This window comes from Gigantopelta aegis, chromosome 8 (genome assembly GCF_016097555.1).
Source record: "Gigantopelta aegis isolate Gae_Host chromosome 8, Gae_host_genome, whole genome shotgun sequence".
Lineage (NCBI taxonomy): Eukaryota > Metazoa > Mollusca > Gastropoda > Neomphalida > Peltospiridae > Gigantopelta > Gigantopelta aegis.
The window spans coordinates 1,321,492-1,344,937 of record NC_054706.1 but is presented as its reverse complement, the minus strand read 5'-3'; the positions used below and the strand labels follow the sequence as shown (position 1 = coordinate 1,344,937).

General features: G+C 38.1%; 1 protein-coding gene across 1 annotated transcript; it reads right to left on the bottom strand.

Moving 5' to 3' along the window:
- Positions 1 to 1,022: 1,022 nt before the first annotated feature.
- On the bottom strand, positions 1,023 to 23,365 carry LOC121378485. The gene is made up of 10 exons (XM_041506676.1): positions 23,235 to 23,365; positions 14,945 to 16,121; positions 14,480 to 14,588; positions 13,313 to 13,406; positions 11,807 to 11,889; positions 11,087 to 11,247; positions 10,547 to 10,598; positions 5,416 to 5,561; positions 4,849 to 4,877; positions 1,023 to 2,875 (listed from the first exon to the last, which is right to left on the bottom strand). Exons 2-10 carry the CDS (start codon positions 16,048 to 16,050, stop codon positions 1,773 to 1,775), a joined length of 2,883 nt encoding a protein of 960 aa, XP_041362610.1. The 5' UTR covers positions 16,051 to 16,121; positions 23,235 to 23,365; the 3' UTR covers positions 1,023 to 1,772.
- Positions 23,366 to 23,446: the final 81 nt, after the last annotated feature.

The window sequence follows — 23,446 nt, the reverse complement described above, 5'->3', positions numbered from 1 at the left end:
TAGATCGACCACGCATTAAGCGTGCGCTTTACCACTGGGCTACGTCCCACTCCTTAAGGAATAAAGTAGGCATCGAAATTCCAGCGCTGAACATGGATGCCAAATCATGCCATTGCTTTGCATTTAAAAACCGGTAGATGTGTTCACTTTTGTGACGGACAGACGGCCAGTTTAAAAAGAGAAACCAGCGCATTATCATATAATTATTGTGTAACTTATATCGTTAATTATTTACTGCTGAAATTATTGTCCTACGTTGTCCACTGTATATATATATATTTCACCTTGTACGGGTACTCCCGAGTCCTGTGAACACTCGTCTTGCTAGACTCGACCCGTACCCCGAGTACTCGAGTGGAGACCCTACCGAGCATGCGTGGTCGCTTGTTAACGGCCTCGGAGGTGTAAATTAAGCCATCGGACATAAAGCTGGTAGGTAAAGGGTTCGTAGCCTTAACGACTAACCACTAACCCACTGTCCTGGACATACAGCCCAGATAGTCAAGGTGTGTGCCCAGGACAGCGTGCTTGAACCTTAATTGGATATAAGCACGAAAATAAGTTGAAATGAAATAAATAATTGCTTGTCAGTATGATCTGAAAGTTGCGGCTAATGTTAAATGAATGGAAACCAGTCAAATTGCTTTGTACACAATGTCTACCTCAACTTTTGAACTGTCGGTTAAAAAATCTAAAAAAAACATCACCAAACGATATGAAAACAAAACAGGCCAAACGTGGAGGGGGAGACTATCCATCACAGGCGTACGGGCTCTCATTTGTGTAGGGGGGGCAGCCAGGGTTTTTGCCCGAATTAAAAAAAAATGCCCGAATCTGGATAACAGCATTTATTCATATTAGCATTACTACTAAACAGCTATATAGGGTTGTAAACGAGTCACTGCGCATTTCTACATGGGTTACAACTAATTTTGAGGGTAGTATGATGGAAATACATGACAAAGGTCTCATTTTCCCCGAATATCTCTATAATTTTTGCCGAAAAAGACGAACCCTTGTTCCACAGTTTTAAATAATCGTTTATTCGACATTAAAGGACATCCAAAAATCATGATTACAAGAACAATACATTCCCTACACATGAACCACACTGTGGTAAAAGTAGACGGCTGCAAACCTTCATACAGACCGACTCAGCTTACAAAGTGGCATATTGTTTAAAATCTCTTAACAACATTTTTCCAAGAAAATATTTCGCATGTCTTAAATTGGCCAAAACAAATCATTGTTAAAATGAATCGACTTTTATAATGCCAAATGTATACATGTATGGAAATAAATAAGAGAACACATAAATATACAACACAACTTTCCTTCGAGATATCTGGCAAAACATTGATCTTGTGTTTGATCCATGTCATATCTAATTGTCATCATGTATTGCTATGGTGATGTATGAAACATCCAAACCACAGTCTCATTAACAACACATAGTTGGTAAATCCCTAGCGAAAACTGAGAAGTACCTAGTAACAGCAAACACTGACTGCAACCAAAGCACTTATCCACAGTATTAGGAAGTTAACCCGGTTACTGTCATCAATCCCACAAATTATCTCGGTACTATATACAGGCATAATTTCTCAAGTAGTGAACTAAATTTAGTCTCAAATATAATGTGTTCCCTTATTTCTTTCTATTGGTATCTTGTTCAGTTATTATTTTCAGTATATAGAGGACTGAAAAGACTCAAACTGGCTAAAAGAAAAACCACTTTCAGTATGAGCTGACTTTAACAGTCCCAGACCTATTCAGTGATTATTTCCAGTATACGGAGGTCTACCATTCTGAAACTGAGAAGACATCTGCCCGTTTGAGTTGATGGGTCCAGCTTCAAAGCGTGGTCTACCTCCAAACGCAGATTGTCTCTCAAAGTTTGGGCCACCATCATTCCAGTTTTGCATTAACCTAGAATCCACAACACCATGTGGTTGATTCTGATATGGAGCTTGTGGAAACTGATTTCTCCAGGAATCATGACTCTGAAATTCATTCTGATGATTCTGGCTTGAAACATCTGGAGGTTGATTCCACTGAGGTGGAGGATTCCTTGATCCAGAGTCACCAAACCCAGGACAACCTGGAGAATTGTTTTGCCCGTTTGACCAGTTCTGCCCCATAAACTGGGGACCATCTCTTTGTTGGTTTATCTCAAAAGGTCTAGGAGATTGCTGATTTGGATGAAGATGATTCTCCATGGACTGTGGACCATCTCTCTGCTGGTTCATTTCAAACGGACTAGGAGGTTGATGATGTGGATGAGGACGATTCTCCATGGCAGGACAACCAGGGTGCTGCACTGGAGGACGGAAGTCCACGGGATGAAAGCCAGGAGGCTGTGGCCGAGACTCCGTAGATTGGAAGCTGTTTGACTGCTGCTGCTGTTGTCGATGCTGGTTCATCTCAACACCAGGACAGTGTTGTGGGGGAGGAAAACCCTGCATACCAGGTCTCAGTGGTGGACCAGGAGGGGGGAATCGGCCTTGGAACTGATTGGATGGTGGTGCTTGTTGCTGGGCATTTGAATTGTTGAAGTTAGATGGTGAAACAAATGGTCTGGGTGTGAATGCATTTTGCTGTCCAAATGGACTGAATGGGGGACGTGGTGCTGATTGTTCAGGAGGGGCAAATCGACCTTGGAACTGGCCGGAAGGTGCTGCTTGTCGTGGAATACTTGAGTTGTTGGAGTTTGATGGTGAGACGTAAGGTTTGGGCGAGTATATGTTTTGCTGTCCAAACGGTCTGAATGGGCGTGGGGGTGCTGGGGGCAGGGCTCTGTAGCCGTGTTTGTCGGAGATGCTTGGTGGCCAGGATGTCAGAGGTTTGTGACCATCATGTGCTCTTTTCCCTGGACCTGAAAGGTAGAAGTCAAACTTGAATTAAACTCAGTGGTGTTCTTTCAATTATGACATGTCAATCAAGTGTATAAGCTGATTCATGTTAAAGGAGGATGCACACTACTCTGGTTGTTATGCCTAATGTTAGATGAATGTGAGAGAAGATGATGGTACCAGTCAAATTACTCGCAATCCCTTGACCTCCTGAACACACCACTGGTCTACACACAGATGATGCTGCAAGTTGGGAAGATTACTAACAACATCCAAGCAAATTAATTAAACATCAAATGTTACACATTATTCTTAAACTAGTTTTGAGATTTGATGTCATCTGTGATGCAATCCCCGTTGGTGGGCCCAATGTTCTCATACCAGCCATTGCACCGTGACTGGCATAGCAAAGGCTGTGGTATATGCTCTCCTGTCTGTAGGATGGTGCATATAAAATATCCCATGCTACAAATGGGAAAATGTAACCTCTCTAAGACTACAAGTCAAAATTACCATCAGCAGATGATTAATAAATCAATGTGCTCTACTGTTGTCATTCAACATCTGTGATGCAATCAGGTGAGAAGAGAAATCTCTGATGAACAACACCACCAGGTATTACACTGAGAATTGAAAATTTGCATGTAAACTATTAATGGGTTACACAAAAAAAGTCAAAGAAAGTTTTTTTCAGCATAACCCATTACCATGTAACTTATGTCTTAAATTTAATGCATATTATAATAAATTAAGGCTAGCAAGAGTGAGTGATTGAAAAGATGGCTCATAGTTTTCAGAGGCTTGTGTTAGGTCATCGTGACACTTTGTGGCCTCGGTGGCATCCTGGTTACAGCATCAGACATAAAAAGGTAAAGTTTGTTTTATTTAACGACGGCACTAGAGCACACTGATTTTTTTATCTTACCATCGGCTACTGGACGTCAAACATATAGTCATTCTGACACTGTTTTTAGAGGAAACCTGCTGTCACCACATTGGCTACTCTTTTATGACAGGCAGCAAGGGATCTTTTATTTGCGCTTCCCAAAGGCAGGATAGCACAAACCATGGCCTTTGTTGAACCAGTTATGGATCACTGGTCGGTGCAAGTGGTTTACACCTACCCATTGAGCCATGCGGAGCACTCACTCAGGGTTTGGAGTCGGTATCTGGATTAAAAATCCCATGCCTCGACTGGGATCCGAACCCAGTACCTACCAGCCTGTAGACCGATGGCCTAACCACGATGCCACTGAGGCCAGTAACCATCAGACATAAGGCTGGTAGTTATAGGGTTCACAGCCTGGTACCGGCTCCCACCCAGAGCGAGTTTTAATGACTTAATGGGTAGGTGTAAGACCAGTACATCCTCTTCTCTCTCACTAACCAACTAACAAATAACCCACTAACCTGGACAGACAGCCCAGATAGCTGAGGTGTGTGCCCAGCACAGTGTGCTTCAACCTTTATTGGATACAAGCACGAAAATAAGTTGAAATGAAATGAAATGACTTTGTCACAACAGTAATATACTGCCACCACATAGGTTACTCAGAGACTACTGAATAGCAGCAAGCGATCTTTTACAGTAATCCCTCCCCACTGGGCGACTAAACCTCACTCTGGACAGGAACTGGTTCTGAGATACGAACCCTGTACGTACCAGCCTCAAGTCAATGGCTCAACCAAGGCTGGTTGTAAGAACACAGAACAGCAACTAGTAAGTTAAAAGTTTGTTTTGTTTAACAACACCACTAGAGCACATTGATTTTATTAATCATCAGCTATTAGATGTCAAACATTTGGTAATTTTGACATATATTCTTTGAGAGGAAACCCACTACATTTTTCCATTAGTAGCAAGTGGTCTTTCATATGTACCGATGGGTTCACCGATGGGGTCACCAACGGGGACCGTGTATTAGGCGAGCGCTTTACCACTGGGCTACATCCCCCCTCCTTAGTAAGAGTAAACAATGTGGGTTTTATTACATACCTTTAGTCTCTCTTGATGCAGACTTCTTTCTGAAAAGTAAAGCACAGTGCTGAGTGAAAGAGAAAACCATTCACGTATGATGTCTATAGATACTTGTACAACACTGTTATTTACCATTGTAGATTGTAGTAGCAAAGGAAAGGAATGTTTACATACATCTCAGCACAGTTTAAACTACAGCTAGTTGCTGTAGAACATATCCTGGTTAATTTCAACAATTGGTTTTGCAAGTGAGACAGAAAACCTGCTGCCACTAAATAAAGTAACTGATGTTGATAGCAGCAAGAGCTCTTTTATATGCACACTGCCATAGTCAGGTAAGTATATTCCACAACCTTTGATAAACCATAAGGGGGCCCTGGTTGGAATGTGAAAAAAACACCAGTCCATTGAAAAAGATTGATCCTGCAACCCATCATATTTTCTACTACTTAACTACATTCCAATCCCAGATCCTACAACCCACTGTCTTTTCTACTACTTAACTACATTCCAATCCCAGATCCTACAAAGCATTGTGTTTTCTACTACTTAACTACATTTCAACTGGTTAAAGGTTCAACTCACTCGCTGCGGTTCGGTTTTCTCTTTCCTGGTCGGACTGGTTTAATGGCGCCCGGGAGACAGTCCATGGATTCGTCAGCCTTCTCTCCCGAGTGTTTGCGAGTCCGAGACGTGTGTTTCTCATTCTCGTCATCGGAATATTCCTCATACTGGAAACAACAAACACAGACTTAAATATTAAAAGAAAGATAAAAGATAAAGTTTTTTTAGTTTAACGACTTTACTAGAGCACATTGGATGTCAAACATTTGGTAATTCCGACATAGTCTTAGAGAGGAAACCCATTTAGTTTTTCCATCAGTATTAAGTTATTTTTGGTGAATATATCCTTTAAATATCATCAACATTCAAAAAAATGTCTAACATGTTTTTAAAAACAATATTTTACAAATATGAAGACATCGAACCCATGTGCATGTTAAACATCAATAACGTTTACACAAATATATACAGTTTTTTCATTTTGTTTTCAATAATACGATAAGAACCTAAAAACACCAGTCAAAAAACCCCCACACTAAATGAGTCTGAATGATATTCTTTCATTTTATTTCAACTTATTTTCGTGCTTATATTCAATTAAGGTTCAAGCATGCTGTCCTGGGTGCACACCTGGCTTAACCACTGCGCCACCGAGGTATTCTACTCTGTTCTAGCAATCAGAGAATCAAGATAGATAACTCATGTGAATGTTGACAACTGTGTTTACAAAGATTGGTTGTGTCTCAACAGTAACTGAGAATGGGTTTTAACATTAATGTTGCATCACTTTGCGTGTCTCCACTGCAGTCGAGAATGGTAGTTAAACACTAATTATAACAGCTAACAGTTAAACACTAATTATAACAGCTAACAGTTAAACACTAATTATAACAGCTAATAGTTAAACACTAATTATAACAGTGGCAGACAGGATGGACTCCTTAAGGAAAGGAATGTCTAACAACATCCCAGTAGTTTTATCAGTGGCTACCAAGTGTCTGACAACATCCCAGTACAGTTTTATCATTGGCTACCAAGTGTCTGACAACATCCCAGTAGTTTTATCAGTGGCTACCAAGTGTCTAACAACATCCCAGTACAGTTTTATCAGTGGCTACCAAGTGTCTGACAACATCCCAGTAGTTTTATCAGTGGCTACCAAGTGTCTGACAACATCCCAGTAGTTTTATCAGTGGCTACCAAGTGTCTGACAACATCCCAGTACAGTTTTATCAGTGGCTACCAAGTGTCTAACAACATCCCAGTAGTTTTATCAGTGGCTACCAAGTGTCTGACAACATCCCAGTAGTTTTATCAGTGGCTACCAAGTGTCTGACAACATCCCAGTAGTTTTATCAGTGGCTACCAAGTGTCTGACAACATCCCAGTAGTTTTATCAGTGGCTACCAAGTGTCTGACAACATCCCAGTAGTTTTATCAGTGGCTACCAAGTGTCTGACAACATCCCAGTAGTTTTATCAGTGGCTACCAAGTGTCTGACAACATCCCAGTACAGTTTTATCAGTGGCTACCAAGTGTCTGACAACATCCCAGTAGTTTTATCAGTGGCTACCAAGTGTCTGACAACATCCCAATAGTTTTATCAGTGGCTACCAAGTGTCTGACAACATCCCAGTACAGTTTTATCAGTGGCTACCAAGTGTCTGACAACATCCCAGTACAGTTTTATCAGTGGCTACCAAGTGTCTGACAACATCCCAGTAGTTTTATCAGTGGCTACCAAGTGTCTGACAACATCCCAGTACAGTTTTATCAGTGGCTACCAAGTGTCTGACAACATCCCAGTACAGTTTTATCAGTGGCTACCAAGTGTCTAACAACATCCCAGTAGTTTTATCAGTGGCTACCAAGTGTCTGACAACATCCCAGTACAGTTTTATCAGTGGCTACCAAGTGTCTAACAACATCCCAGTAGTTTTATCAGTGGCTACCAAGTGTCTAACAACATCCCAGTAGTTTTATCAGTGGCTACCAAGTGTCTAACAACATCCCAGTAGTTTTATCAGTGGCTACCAAGTGTCTAACAACATCCCAGTACAGTTTTATCAGTGGCTACCAAGTGTCTAACAACATCCCAGTACAGTTTTATCAGTGGCTACCAAGTGTCTGACAACATCCCAGTAGTTTTATCAGTGGCTACCAAGTGTCTGACAACATCCCAGTAGTTTTATCAGTGGCTACCAAGTGTCTGACAACATCCCAGTAGTTTTATCAGTGGCTACCAAGTGTCTGACAACATCCCAGTACAGTTTTATCAGTGGCTACCAAGTGTCTGACAACATCCCAGTACAGTTTTATCAGTGGCTACCAAGTGTCTGACAACATCCCAGTACAGTTTTATCAGTGGCTACCAAGTGTCTAACAACATCCCAGTAGTTTTATCAGTGGCTATCAAGTGTCTGACAACATCCCAGTACAGTTTTATCAGTGGCTACCAAGTGTCTAACAACATCCCAGTACAGTTTTATCAGTGGCTACCAAGTGTCTAACAACATCCCAGTAGTTTTATCAGTGGCTACCAAGTGTTTGACAACATCCCAGTACAGTTTTATCAGTGGCTACCAAGTGTCTAACAACATCCCAGTAGTTTTATCAGTGGCTACCAAGTGTCTGACAACATCCCAGTACAGTTTTATCAGTGGCTACCAAGTGTCTAACAACATCCCAGTAGTTTTATCAGTGGCTACCAAGTGTCTAACAACATCCCAGTAGTTTTATCAGTGGCTACCAAGTGTCTAACAACATCCCAGTAGTTTTATCAGTGGCTACCAAGTGTCTAACAACATCCCAGTAGTTTTATCAGTGGCTACGAAGTGTCTAACAACATCCCAGTACAGTTTTATCAGTGGCTACCAAGTGTCTAACAACATCCCAGTACAGTTTTATCAGTGGCTACCAAGTGTCTGACAACATCCCAGTAGTTTTATCAGTGGCTACCAAGTGTCTAACAACATCCCAGTAGTTTTATCAGTGGCTACCAAGTGTCTAACAACATCCCAGTAGTTTTATCAGTGGCTACCAAATGTCTAACAACATCCCAGTACAGTTTTATCAGTGGCTACCAAGTGTCTGACAACATCCCAGTAGTTTTATCAGTGGCTACCAAGTGTCTGACAACATCCCAGTACAGTTTTATCAGTGGCTACCAAGTGTCTGACAACATCCCAGTAGTTTTATCAGTGGCTACCAAGTGTCTGACAACATCCCAGTAGTTTTATCAGTGGCTACCAAGTGTCTGACAACATCCCAGTAGTTTTATCAGTGGCTACCAAGTGTCTGACAACATCCCAATAGTTTTATCAGTGGCTACCAAGTGTCTAACAACATCCCAGTACAGTTTTATCAGTGGCTACCAAGTGTCTAACAACATCCCAGTACAGTTTTATCAGTGGCTACCAAGTGTCTGACAACATCCCAGTAGTTTTATCAGTGGCTACCAAGTGTCTGACAACATCCCAGTACAGTTTTATCAGTGGCTACCAAGTGTTTAACACTGAGGTAAAACTGAAACTTGGTTTACAGCATTAGAGAAACTCAGTCCTATTTCTTAGTCTACTCCTGATTAATGGCAAGATATATTAAGATGTACTCCTCCTCCCACCTAGACAAGACAGCACACACCATGAATAATATACAAGTTTTTAGTAGCAGAATGAGTCCCATAATTAGACTTGATCTTCTGGTCCATCAAACAAGTGCTGTACATCCTGTTCCCACCTAGACAAGACAGCACACACCATGAATAATATACAAGTTTTTAGTAGCAGAAAGAGTCCCATAATTAGACTTGATCTTCTGGTCCATCGAACAAGTGCTGTACATCCTGTTCCCACTGTTAACAATGGTCTGTAACATACAAGTGCTGTACATCCTGTTCCCACCGTTAACAATGGTGTGTAACATACAAGTGCTGTACATCCTGTTCCCACCGTTAACAATGGTGTGTAACATACAAGTGCTGTACATCCTGTTCCCACCGTTAACAATGGTGTGTAACATACAAGTGCTGTACATCCTGTTCCCACCGTTAACAATGGCCTGTAACAAACAAGTGCTGTACATCCTGTTCCCACCGTTAACAATGGCCTGTAACAAACAAGTGCTGTACATCCTGTTCCCACCGTTAACAATGGTCTGTAACAAACAAGTGCTGTACATCCTGTTCCCACCGTTAACAATGGCCTGTAACAAACAAGTGCTGTACATCCTGTTCCCACCGTTAACAATGGCCTGTAACATACAAGTGCTGTACATCCTGTTCCCACCGTTAACAATGGCCTGTAACAAACAAGTGCTGTACATCCTGTTCCCACCGTTAACAATGGTCTGTAACAAACAAGTGCTGTACATCCTGTTCCCACCATTAACAATGGTCTGTAACATACAAGTGCTGTACATCCTGTTCCCACCGTTAACAATGGTCTGTAACATACAAGTGTATCTACCACTGCAGGGCTTCTACAACTTTATAAATAGCCACTAGCCATGGGATCAGTGATTTTAAACATTTAATAGCCATGATTAAAAATTCACTAGCCCTAATTTAAATAAATACAATTTTACTAATAGTAATAATCAGATATGTCACCTAAAGAGGGAGATAGAGCTTAAAACCTCTTAGACTGGGGGTGGGAAGAGGGGGCAGGATATTCATATTTACAAAATAAGACTTAAATGCAGTATTTGACAAGGTTTTTTCCACTAGCCGCCGGACTAGTTATAGTAGTAATTTACTAACCCGACACTGAATATCACTAGCCATGGGAATGAGGCTACCATAATCTAGAAGCCCTGCACTGACAGATTCTGTATCACACAATGATCAATTGAATCTGATACTGTATCACACAATGATCAATTGAATCTGAAACTGTATAACACAATGATCAATTGAATCTGATTCTGTATCACACAATGATCAATTGAATCTGATACTGTATCACACAATGATCAATTGAATCTGATTCTGTATCACACAATGATCAATTGAATCTGATACTGTACCACACAATGATAAACTGAATCTGATTCTGTATCACACAATGATCAATTGAATTTGATTCTGTATCACACAATGATCAATTGAATCTGATACTGTACCACATTTGCACTTCATGAAAATCAGACTTACCCACTCTGGTGGTTCATTGTTGTTTTCCCATGATGCATCAGATCCCTTTATCCTGTCAACAGTCAAATACAAATGTTCATCTTAGAATACAGCTCAACATGAATACAGTTTTCTTATTTACTTTCTTCATTGTTAACTGCTTGGCAACAGAGGTTTGTCCAAATGAATGAATGAATGAATGATGGAATGAAAGAATAAGCAGGTAAAGGAGTAAAACATTTCATCAGTAATATTCAATGCACTAGATGAACTTATTTCTTAAATAATATTTTATTAGCACATCAAATTGAAAAAACCTGTCTTTTACCTTGACTCCATACTGGTGGGTAAGGTATTCTCAAGTAATTTCCATGTGATATACAGTATCATATGATTAACTTTGGGAACTGATGGCATCGCAGTGTCTTCAACTTAATACTCCTATTCTAGGACATTTTACCGATTTGTTTTCCCTATCATTTCCAACAGGTGTTATAAATCTGGTAATAATTATAAATTAAAGCCATAATATTGACAGACAGATAGACAGGAGGACAGTACTTTTTGAGTCTTTCGACAAAGACGTAGTGTGTGAATTGCTCCACTGTTGGCGCGTAGTACACGACATCTCCAGGCTGTATTCCCTTCGTCTCGATCTCCTCGGCCGAGTTGAACCTCACAGAGTAGAACGGGGAGGCCACGGGACCAAACACTTCGAAAATCTGCAACAAGAATAAACATGTCTTTGTCAGCAAGTGCTTTTTAAAGTTTTTATCTTTCAACAGCTCAGAACATCTGTTAACTATTACGTAGATAACTGGGACACTGAAATAATACAAGAATAAACTTGCTGCCGATAGGCTGTGCTTACCTATTAGGAAGCAAGAGCTCTTAATATTTTCTTTATCAAGGGCAGACAACTGAAACTGACTATGTCAACTTGTTGTCAAAATAGTGGTCCAGTATTATGCTTATTAACATTCATCTTTTTTTTCTTTCTTTTTTTGGTTGCTGACATAGGCCTAACAAATGAAACTGTGTTTTATTCTGATTTTTCAAAGTTTTCAAATGTTGTTTTTCTGAAAACAATGATTTTGCACATAACCAGTTTTTCACAAAGAGAAGTAAAAAAAAACCCATAATGGGCGAGATAAAAGAAATCACTCCTTCAACCAAACCCCACCCAGGAAGATCTCATCTTCAGTTCAATCAGTGTCTGTATTGTAAACAATGTCTACGTGAAACCCCCTAATTTAACAAGTTATACGGTTTCCATCTCACCTGTCCGAAAGGTTTCCGGTCCTTTGTGAACAACACTGTGTCCTCATCCAAAACGGGCAGCTCTTTGTCAGGTTCTATCACAACTGTGCAGAGAAAAACAATTCAGACATGTTCCCCACAATACTGAACCATGGTGAAAAGTTTAAATGATGATTCAATAAGGAGACATTCCAGACATACTGCATTGTAACAGGCTTCCGGTTGACTGGGTATTCAAGGTTAAAATTATGTATGAATTATATTGTCTTCATTGCAATACCATTGTCTGTATATCCAGTGTTTTACTGGTTGACATAATGTTTGTAATAGCACAAGTTACATGTTCAGGGCTACACAATGTAGCTCTGGAACTCGCCAAATTCACCAATTGCGAATTTTGAAAGCAGTTGGTGATTTAATTTTAATTTGGCAAAATAATTTCAGGTAATAATTGACATGTTTTTAGAAAATAACTGTTGAATTCTGCAATTTTTTAAGTTGAAAGGTAGACTAAACTCCAACAAGAGCCTTATGTGTTGGAAAGATGCATACCCGGACCACCAACACATACTGACACTTTAACAAATGAAAAACGCGTAATTTTAGAATTAATAAAAAAACGTGATTATTCCTGCTAACTGGGGGCAGCCATTTTGTTTAGTTTTTATGACGTCCGGTGGTATAGCTTGGGGCGAAGTGACGTCAGCGCAGGTCCAACTTCTCTATTATGCACAGTGTAAACAAATGCTGTAATTTACGACAAGGCGCTTCCCTTTCATCAACTTGACAACATAAATGTCTTGATAGTATAATAAACTATTTAACTAAATATATTTCAATTTGCATCAATATAACAAAATGGAGTTATAGTATTTTTTTCTTTTAAAAAATCCAATGAAAAAATGCATATTACTAGGCCTATTGGTAGAATATGTTCGAGCAAAAAACACCACTCACGATACCCAAGTGATAATTTTCTTTTCTCTGGCGTATTCACTGGGATGGTACAAAATGGCTGCGCCCGTTATATATAATAGCCGTCACATTTAACCGTTTTATTAATTAACTATACGATTATACTTGTTGATATTAAGCAATAATGTGCATTATGTATCGTTGAATATGCACACCAGTCCAAAAGCCTTGCTTTAGCATTCCTTTAATAGACAATTTGGCGAAATGTTTTGCTCAACGAGAACTAGCCCTGATGTTAATTACTAATTAAATAAATAGATATATTTTATGTATGCATACACAATTGTTGGGTGTTTTAGTCATTAAAAAGGCCCCATGTATTATTGTTTGTATGTTTACTTACACTGTGAAGACAAATCTCGCTACATGTCTCCAAGTACATCTCACTCACCTCCAACATTGAAAATATTAATAAAAGTGCCCTTGAATTTGGTCAGCACTTTGACTTTAAAAAAAGATCACTTCGCCAACTATTAAACAGTGATGTTTAATAATATGTGGAAAAATCTTTTTTTAATACTGAGTATTTTCATTAAAAACCAACATATTTACCTAGAACACGAACAGACGATGTCACCTTGCCGACAGGAACCATCTGAACACTTTCATCAACACTTATCTTGAGTTCACCAATAGCTGGCAGATCCTACATCAGTAAGAAGAGGCATTTTATTACAGTAAATTACTGTTCAAGTGGATTATTATTATATACTGGTTGCATTGTTGATATTATTCGATGACAAACGTTACAATCAAATTTATTAAACAAAATTTTAGTCAAGAGAAAAGAAGAAGAAAAAAAACACGATCGAGTGATCATAAGGAGAGAGGGAAAAAACACACTGCGGCCTAGTGGTTTTGCGTTTTTACTAGCCTGAACTTAAAAACCACTAGCCACAGGCTAGCGGGTTTGTCGAACTGTGTCAGTAAGAGTCACACTGAACCATTGAATATAATAATAATACTACTTAATAGTCAAATGCTTTACATAACCTGCATCCTGTTCACCCTGAATCATGAATGTTTAACGACACCCCAGCACAAACAATACATCGGACATTGGGCTAGCTCTGGGTAGGCAGAACGTTTGCCAAATTATCTATTAAAGTTTAAAAATTGCAGAAACATGGTTCTTTTTTAACAAAATACCAATTATTACACACATTTCTTTCGCCAAATAAAAATAAAATTCGCCAATTCTTTTAGAAATTCACAATTGACATATTTGGCGACTGCCAGAGCTAGCCCTGCTGAATGACCTGATTCTCAACTCAAGGTCAAACTAAGTGTAAACTAATGATGTGTGTGAATTCAACAACAAGAGTGCCAACGTTAAGACGAGAGCAACACATGCATATATACCCTGTTCAGACAGGCTGGAACCCAACCATCTAACATGGTGGATCAACTCATCCCAAATCTTTGACAATCTACAGTATCTTCTGGTTAACACAATACTCATCATTGATGCTTTAAATCAACACACTGTATTTCGAGTGGTACCTAAATCAATACAAATAGAATAAAAAGAGAATACTTTTAAATATATATATATATATATATATATATATATATATATATATATATATATATGTTGTTTTCATTCTGGTAATTATGTACAGAAAAAAACAAAAATAGAAACAAATTATATTATTATAAAAACTGAAAAGATAAATTAAACTGAAGTATTAAAATAGTAAAAAGGTTAATGTGTATAACCTCGGGAAATAGTTCTCCCCGGGTTCTAATATCTTCAAGGGATGGCGCAGTAAACCTGGGTGTCTTCGTACTTTCTGAAGGTGATCTTTTCTTTGAACTGCCATCTTCACTGAAATAAAACATAAAAAGTTTAGTTTTATAATCATCATACACATACAACATGAACATACATGCAACACAATCTAGTGGGAAAAAAAAAATCAATCTGGGGATGTGTTCTATTCACATTCAAGTAAGTGATATTTCAAACTCCAGCTTGTAGTTGGTGTTGTCATAACTCATGGTAACTGAATTTGGTCCTGTACGTACAAAACTATAGTCTATATTCACTGCTTTAAAAGTATAATATAGTGTGCAGTTAAATCTTTGAACTAATAGATCTACTTGGGACTTTATAAGTTCTGTGAGCCTAGAGACATGATTCACCCAGATGTAAAAATATTGTGTATTCTGTATTTAACTTACTTTTCGGAGAGATCCGTCTCATCGCTGGTGGAATCGGACGATGAATCGGACCCACCGCGGTATTTCATTGAGTGACACATGCTGTGCTGTGGAGGCATCATCTCCATGGTGACAGCATTGTCCACACAAATCACGGCCATGGTCTGTTCAGTTTCAACTTCACCCGCACAGTCTCTTGGTTCTGTAACAACACCTGGTGCTGAATCTAAACACACATCGGTCTTCTGAACAGAAGACATTTCTGATTCATCAACACGGTCACTTGGTTTTGCAGCAGGACGTTCTGATGGTGCATCTAAAGACCTGTGCACCTCACCTATACACAGCGTCTTTACTTCACTTGGATCTTCACCAACATCACCTGGTGTTGCACTTAAATGCATCTCAATGTGACCCACCTTTTCTTCATTATTACAAGTATTTGACTTTTCAACACAGCCTTCTGGTGCTGACATGTCTGTCATACAAACAGGAGAAGTTTTTAATTCACTGACACAATTACTTGGTTCTTTAGCAATACCTTCTGATGTTGCATTTAAACTTGCATCTGTCTTACAAACAGACAAAGTTTTGGTTTCATTACTACAACCATTGGAGTCATCTACAAACTGTATTTTTGTGTCATCCATACAATCCCTTGGTATTGCACTATCACTGTGTGGTGTCTGATGTAGATATACGTCGGTTTTAGACACAGGTGAAGTTTTTACTTCACTCAGTGTTGCATCAGAACGGACGTCTGACTCGACCACAGACTGAGTCACCACGTCTGTCAGGACAAGAGAACACAGCGCTGACTTTGTCTCAGTTTGAGTTTGAGCAGACGACTCAACAATCTGGCTTACATTGACACTGTCTTCATCATTACCACAACCTGAAGTGACACAATCATTGCTGGTATTTCCAGTGCCACATTGTTTGAATTTATCACCATGGAGATCAAACTCGACTGACAGCTCAGTAGAAGATTCAGCTGTTGATGTAGTTTCTCCTTGACCTTCAACATCACTTATAATGGCTTCTTCTTCACCAGCATTATTCATCTTTATGTTTTCTAGTTCAGATTGATGATTATTTCTAGTCGTGTCACATGGTACAATTTCCATTGTATCACTGATCAATATGATGCAAGACAATCGACAGTTTTATTACATAGTAGAAATGTGTACCATATTCACTGAAAGAAAAAACAAATTCACTGAGTATATATGTACATAATTTGTAGACAATGATGTATACATGTACAATATTAACCCGAGTACTCTGACTGTAAGAGAGCAAGACGGACATTTGGACAGTTAAACACTCATTACGGTCAGAGAAAACTACATGTTTGTATCAAAATTGCGTAATCTGTACCTAATCTGTATCTACCAAACAGTTAAAGAATGCAGCTCTAACAGGCACAGTGAAGCAGGGGGGCTCTAGTGCCGTCAATAATTCTGAACCCAAAATATCAGTAGTAAATCTAAAGGCAGAGATGAATTTTACTTGTCGAGTGCAGAAAATTGCATTTTAGGACATCTAATTTTCAAAATTTAAAGGGGAGCATACCTATAAACCCCCTAGAAACTTTGCTTGCACCCTCAATCTCAGTCGGCCCCCTCAATCTCAGTCAGCCCCCTCAATGTCAGTCAGCCCCCTCAATGTCTACTTACTTCCGCTGTACCCGTCTAATATGTTTGATGTTAAATACCGTTACATCAATAATTTTCAAGTTCACTGATAACATATTTTCCACATGTATTAATCACTACAGGAAGAAACCCGACATGCAGCATCCTCTTTCAATAATGTTCAGGTTAAATATGTAGGTACTGTCATTTTAACTCAATTTCTACAAATCAAGTAGACTCGATATCCTTAATTTGGCAAGACTTCTGAATGTTCCAGCATTCAGTTCATTCAGGCTATGGCTTAGCTTTAGGGCTAGAGTTAATGATAGTATCAGTATGCATGATGGAATGTTCGCAAATCTTTCTTAAACCACAGGTTTATTTTCATGAACTACTACGTGGCAATAGCCATAGGCTTCAGTGTTTTCACTGCTCCATTTTTAACAGCTTGTCCTGCCATTGCATTCTGCCACCCTCCTTTCACGTTCTGCCACCCTCCTTTCACGTTCTGCCACCCTCCTTTCACATTCTGCCACCCTTCTTTCACGTTCTGCCGCCCTAGATCCTTTACTTTTTCTGAGCCCCTCTTTATTTTCCCATACCCTATTATATTTTCCTGAACCCATCTCCTCCATTTCCAAATGTATACTATTTTCCACAAAAAAAAAAAAAAATCAGTCTGCACACTGAACATCACAGTAAACAATCCATGGTATACGAAAATGTAATTGATGAAAAAAATCAGTTGTTTACGACAGTTCCAGTAACATAATTTAACAGTATTTTAAGTGCCTCTATCGTGTCCCCATGCATACCAGTATCCATTTGTATGTTTGATACACATAATAAAAGTTATATTTTATTTGAGCAATGAAAACATTTCATTTTTTATCGATTCAGCAATCTCCGACTGAAAAACCACTTATTTGGCACCAAATATGTAATGTGATGAAAACAATCATTCTGTCTTTGTGTTCACTAACTATCATCTATTTTGATTTAATTGGTTGTAACATGATTTATACTTTCTGTCATCTTTTTATTCAGCAATTCTTTATAAAATATTAGAAACTTTTCTCTTTTTTGGGTGGGTGGGTGGGTGGGTAGGACGTAGCCCAGTGGTAAAGCGCTCACTCAGTGTGCGGTCGATCTGGGATTGATCCCTGTCAGTGGGCCCATTGGGCTATTTCTCGTTCCAGACAGTGCACCAAGACTGGTACATCAAAGGCTGTGGTATGTACATGTACTACCCTGTTTGTGGGATGGTGCATATAAAAGATACATGCTGCTAATCGAAAAGAGTAGCCCATGAAGTGGTGACAGCGGGTTTCCTCTTTCAATATCTGTGTGGTCCTTAACCATATGTTTGACGCCATATAACCGTAAATAAAATGTGTTGAGTGCATCGTTAAATAAAAATGTCTTTCTTTTTTTCGGGGGTGGGGTTAACACTGCTTATAAAAACAATGGAGGTGGTAGTGTTCATCATTAAAATTATTTATCTTGGGTGCCAAATAATATATACACCGCCTTTACAAAAAGAAACTTTTTTTTTTTATCAGCTGGCGACATCAATGAAGATAGGAATAAAATTCATGGAAACTTTTTATCCCACATTAGGGGATCACTTTACAATTTTTAAATTTGTTTTTCATATATCTTGAAATCTTTATTAAAATAATATTAAAACTTTGATCAGTTCAGGATAACAAATGTCAGACCGACAACATCTGTGGTTCAACTAACGGTACATAAAAGATGAGTCAGCTTGCATGTACCAACTTATTTGTACCAAATACTGGGTGGCGAAATAAGGAATATGTCATTCCACAAAGTCGACCAACACACAACAATATATATTGTAACCATGCTTTCAGATCTTTCTTTTTTTCTGTTGCTTTTCGGGTGTTTTTTTTTTAAGGGTAGGGTTGCCCTCCTTTAATTTTCACCCAATGAGAACACTAGGCTGATCCAGTGTCGGTCCCAGGCAGTTGTGATAGAAATTATTCCCCAAGTACCAAGACTGGTTAGTTCATCAAGATTAACCACACTTGTATTCGAGGTTAATGTTGAGGAACTATAAGAGTGGTATGCACTCTCAGTGACTGTCGGGTATGCATGTCCCTTTACTGCCTTTATATAACATATGGGGTAACAGACGTTTCGCCCCGGGACAGTTTGCCCTGTCAGTTCGACCCCAAATAGGATGTCACCCCCGCGTGATAACCAGTTCACCCCCACAAGATAACCAGTTCACCCCAATAAAGATACCAATGTGTCGATGTGAATGTGTGGTGGGCCATTCCGTGGTATTTGGTCCATGGGTGTGGAAATTTCAAAATGATCTATTAAACTAAGTTTTTATTATAGCTTAAAGTTAACACCCTTAAGCACATACAAATATACTTTTATTGCCAATTTACTTATGTTTTATGGGTTTTTATGACAGTTTTATTTGAAAAAATAATTTTTGTAAGCCAGGACGTGACATTAGTTTTTTGGTAATATTTCATTACTGTTATGTCAAATTTAAAAATTAGCTATCAGGATATCACATCTAAAATATACCGGGTACTACATATGAAAATACTACTTTGCCTTCTTCCATATCATAATTAGTATATTAAATTATTTTTCAAAATATATAATGTCACGTCCTGGCTGATTTGACATTTAAAAGTTGGTTTTATTTAAAAACTATTTTTCAGAAATAAAAATCCTTTTTAATCCTCCTCCTTCTCAATGTTCCAAGTATAAATAAAAGGTATAATGATGACTGGTTGTATTAAATGATTAAAATAACCATCTCAAACTTTGAGCCAGGACGTGACATTCAAGATGGCTGGTTAAATTGAGTAAAGATTAAAAATATATTAAATTTCTCTATATAAAGAAATTGGCAAAACTGACTAGATAATGCACATGTACCTAAAAGAAATTACTTTTATTTTCGATATTTTACCCTTCACCATTAAGAATCAGAAACAGAAAAAGTGGAAGTTTGGGAGAGCATGTTCGAATATTTAACGTGGATTTATATGTAGATTAAAAAAAATACTATTATCAATTCTATGCTTTGACCAAACAGTGAATTATTGATAATCTACCAATTTAAAGAATATTGTATTTATAGCAAATGTTCCATTTTGTGAACCCAAACTGGTGTACACATGTATACAATAAATATTGTGTCAAAGAATTGTTAAAATAGAATGTTCTGCTAAAATCTTAAGTTTATTCCTTGGCAGATATGGGTATCCAAACATGAATTAGAATATATAAACCAACATTCCTCTAGTGAAGGATGTAATTGGTAAAGATACATGTTGATCATAAAACTTGGGTTGGAGGAATTCAAATCAGTTGTGTCGATAGATTTTTGCTATTGTCAACCATCAACAGTTTATATTAATATACATTGTTGACAGTTTGGCCTATCAGATAATGATAAACAGAAAGAAGAAACTGTCCAAAGACTAATTTCTATACTGACTGGGGTTCATATTTTGAATTCCAATTAAATCAGATGATCATAAAAATACCAGCAAAAGGCAAAATATAATATATTTTAATTCTAAAACATACATGTATATGGTAAATTGCAAACAAGAATTCTTCAGAATTAAATGTCTTGCCTATACCCCAAACTTATTCAGTGTCATTGATAGTACATCTGTAGATATCCATCTCAATGCATATTAAAAATGTTTCTAAAATATTTTTTTAAAATCGAACCTCAAATTTTTTTTATTAAAATTTTAAAATAATAAAATTGAAAAACAAATTTTGACGTGCATCAAAGCCGCACACCCTAGTTCCATCCAGCGAAAATAAATTATAATTTAGTTAATCTATAAACCTGTAACACACTTAGATCACGTTTTTAACAAATGGAGTGAAAAAGCACGTTTTATATCGATAAATACCATGGGAATTCCCATGTCCCAATTGCTTGAAATAATTTTGAAAGTTAGTATTCTGATGTCACCGGTAGAAGCACAACAATGCCTACGTCATGACAAATTTCACAGACTTGGGGTGCGTTCGTTTCACCTCTCCTGGACATGTTCCAACTGTTCTGTCCTGGTTGTATCCCCTCTCCAGATATCGTAAGACTTAGCAAAATTATTGGTTTTAAGGGTTTGTAACGTTTTGTATTGAGACACTTACTGTGAAGAAAAATCTCACAAATGAACAACAACAAATAGGATGTTGATTGCACGAACCGTGCACGAGAAAACAAACCGAACCAAAATGATAACGGTCACGTGATATACCAATGTCTGTGACATTAAAAATAGATTGGACCTCGCTTGCTTAACGTTTTTTTCTCGACAACACGTTTTGTGAAAAAATGCAAAAAAATGCATTTCGTGGTTTTACAAACATCAGTATTACCAAAAAGCACTTCAGGTGAATGGAAATGTGTATTCTAAATAATAAAATGTAAGTAAAGTGCCATTTTATTTGTGAAAAATGGGGTTTAATAGCGAAAAACAACGCCGCTAGAGCACATTCATTTTTTATCTTATCATCGGCTATTGGACGTCAAAACATAATAAAACTGGTTTTTTTTTAGAGGAAACCCACTGTCGCCACATAGGCTACTCTTTTTACGACAGGCAGCAAGGGATCTTTTATTTGCGCTTCCCACAGGCAGGATAGCACAAACCATGGCCTTTGTTGAACCAGTTATGGATAACTGGTCGGTGCAAGTGGTTTACACCTACCCATTGAGTCTTGCGGAGCACTCACTCAGGGTTTGGAGTCGGTATCTGGATTAAAAATCCCATGCCTCGACTGGGATCCGAACCCAGTACCTACCAGCCTGTAGACCGATGGCCTGCCACGACGCCACCGAGGCCGGTAATAATGGTTAACAAATAAACGTAACTAGGGTGTGTCCCTTTAAGGAGAACATTCATAGATATAACTATAAATGAAGCTTTACTGATGCAGGACTTGTAATTTATGAGAAATGAAGCTACATTTGTACAATCAATGTTGAGCTAAATGCAAAAATTGATGCTGCAGCCAACGAAAAAGTAACACCTAGATACTTCATCTTTTTCGTTTGTACATGTACTGTACAGGTAGGAAAAAAATCACCAGACTTAGCAACATCAGGATAAGCAATCTTGTTGACAAATGATATGGTTATGGGTTATAAAAGTACATTATATGAATATTGTATGAGAATATTTTTTTGCACAACGACAATTCAATTAATTAAGATTTTATGTACTTATTTTGATGATAAAAATACTTAAACCAGTAAATATCATTGGTTTCATAAACTAACAGTTTTTCATTAGTAGTATTTGATATACATATCATTTATTAGTTGTATAAGTGAACTGGACAAAAAGTCATGTCCCGGCTTGTACTGAAATTTTAAAAAATAAATGTTACATCATAAAGAATATTTTTTTAGTAAATTGCTATATGGCATTTAGAAACAGACTGGATATTGTGTTAAACAGTGTACATATTTCAATAAGCAAACATTCTACCAGGAGAGCAGAGTTTTGGAATTGAATGCAGTGTTAAAAAAGTCATGTTCATTTTCGTCACGTCCTGGCACATTTTATTTTTCACTTTATAAGTCAATTTTTTTTACAAAAAACTAAATTATGCGTGACATGCTATACTACTACCGGGGTATATGTAATGAGCCTATAAATGATAAAACTGAATTTCTATTTAAAAAGGACTTTTAGTTAAAGAGATCATAAGAGTCAGAATGTCACGTCCTGGCTTAAATCATTACCACGGAATGACCCTGGTCTGGACCCATCTGTGCCAAGCTTCCTCTACTGCAACCCTACCCTATTTCTAGGGGATTTCGCACACTACCAAGTGCATTTTAGATGTGCTGTTTAAACCGATGATTATAGCATTGGTGCCCAGACTGACTCATGATCTGTCCAAATCGTGGAAAGACAAAAGAAACACACATTTTAACATGCCTTTAAAGAAACAATACAATAATTGTTTAAAAGTAACAAATAATTAGGAGTTGGAGTGAACTGACAAATAGTTGGGGGCGAACAGGCAAACAGTTAGGGGCAATCAACTTGGAGCGAACAGGTCAAACTGGGGGCGAACTGCCTTGAGGTGAAATGTCATGGATTCAAACATCTGAAACTACCAAAATGAAACTCAACATTTGCCCAACATTAAATCATAATGTTATGACCCAAAACTACTTTGTGACCACGAGTTCGGGATGCAGTCGATTCGTCCACTGAGGAACTCGAGACAATTTGTCCGCTACAAAAAATCAGTTCCGAACGATTCGTCCACTGGGGTTTTTTTCCCCAGTACATTTCATCCATGGACTAAATAATGTGTACTACATGTACGTGGGGGCTAAATAAATTATTAGATATATTTTACCCCGTATTTTTCAATGGTTAGGGTTAGCTTTAAGGTTAGGGTTAGTCTTAGACACTTTGATATAGTGGGGTACGGGTTGAACTCTTTCCCAATTTATTTTATGCTTGATGCTTGAATTGTTGAATAGTATCCCAACTTCAAATGCCATGAATTTTTATGAAATTGAAGATGAAATCACAATCCATTCGGTCCATTCTCGGACCATTGGGAAGTACTTAGCCCAATTCTTATTTAGTATTAGGCCTAAAAAAAACACGCAGGTTGTGGTTACTCACCTATAAAGCTAAAACCCGGTTTCGTAAATTTAAGAAGACTCTGTAAATAGCTAACTACAGTGTTAATAAAAACGCTATACGACTTTTAACATCACTTCAAACTTCGTTACCCACGTGGTCGTGTTATGCTTCGTGGGAAAACCTTGACCTTGCAAAACCGGTGTTTGTCTAAAATGTTACACATGTCAGAAATATTCTATGCCATCTTGAGC

What these genes read in the sequence shown, in the direction of transcription:
- LOC121378485 (XM_041506676.1), bottom strand. Translation starts at nt 16,050, where the DNA reads ATGGAAATTGTACCATGTGACACGACTAGAAATAATCATCAATCTGAA. An exon ending in ATCGTCTGTTCGTGTTCTAG is followed by an intron (nt 11,890 to 13,312) that starts GTAAATATGTTG and finishes TTCTCTGCACAG; the next exon opens with TTGTGATAGAACCTGACAAA. An exon ending in ACAATGAACCACCAGAGTGG is followed by an intron (nt 5,562 to 10,546) that starts GTAAGTCTGATT and finishes TGTTGTTTCCAG; the next exon opens with TATGAGGAATATTCCGATGA.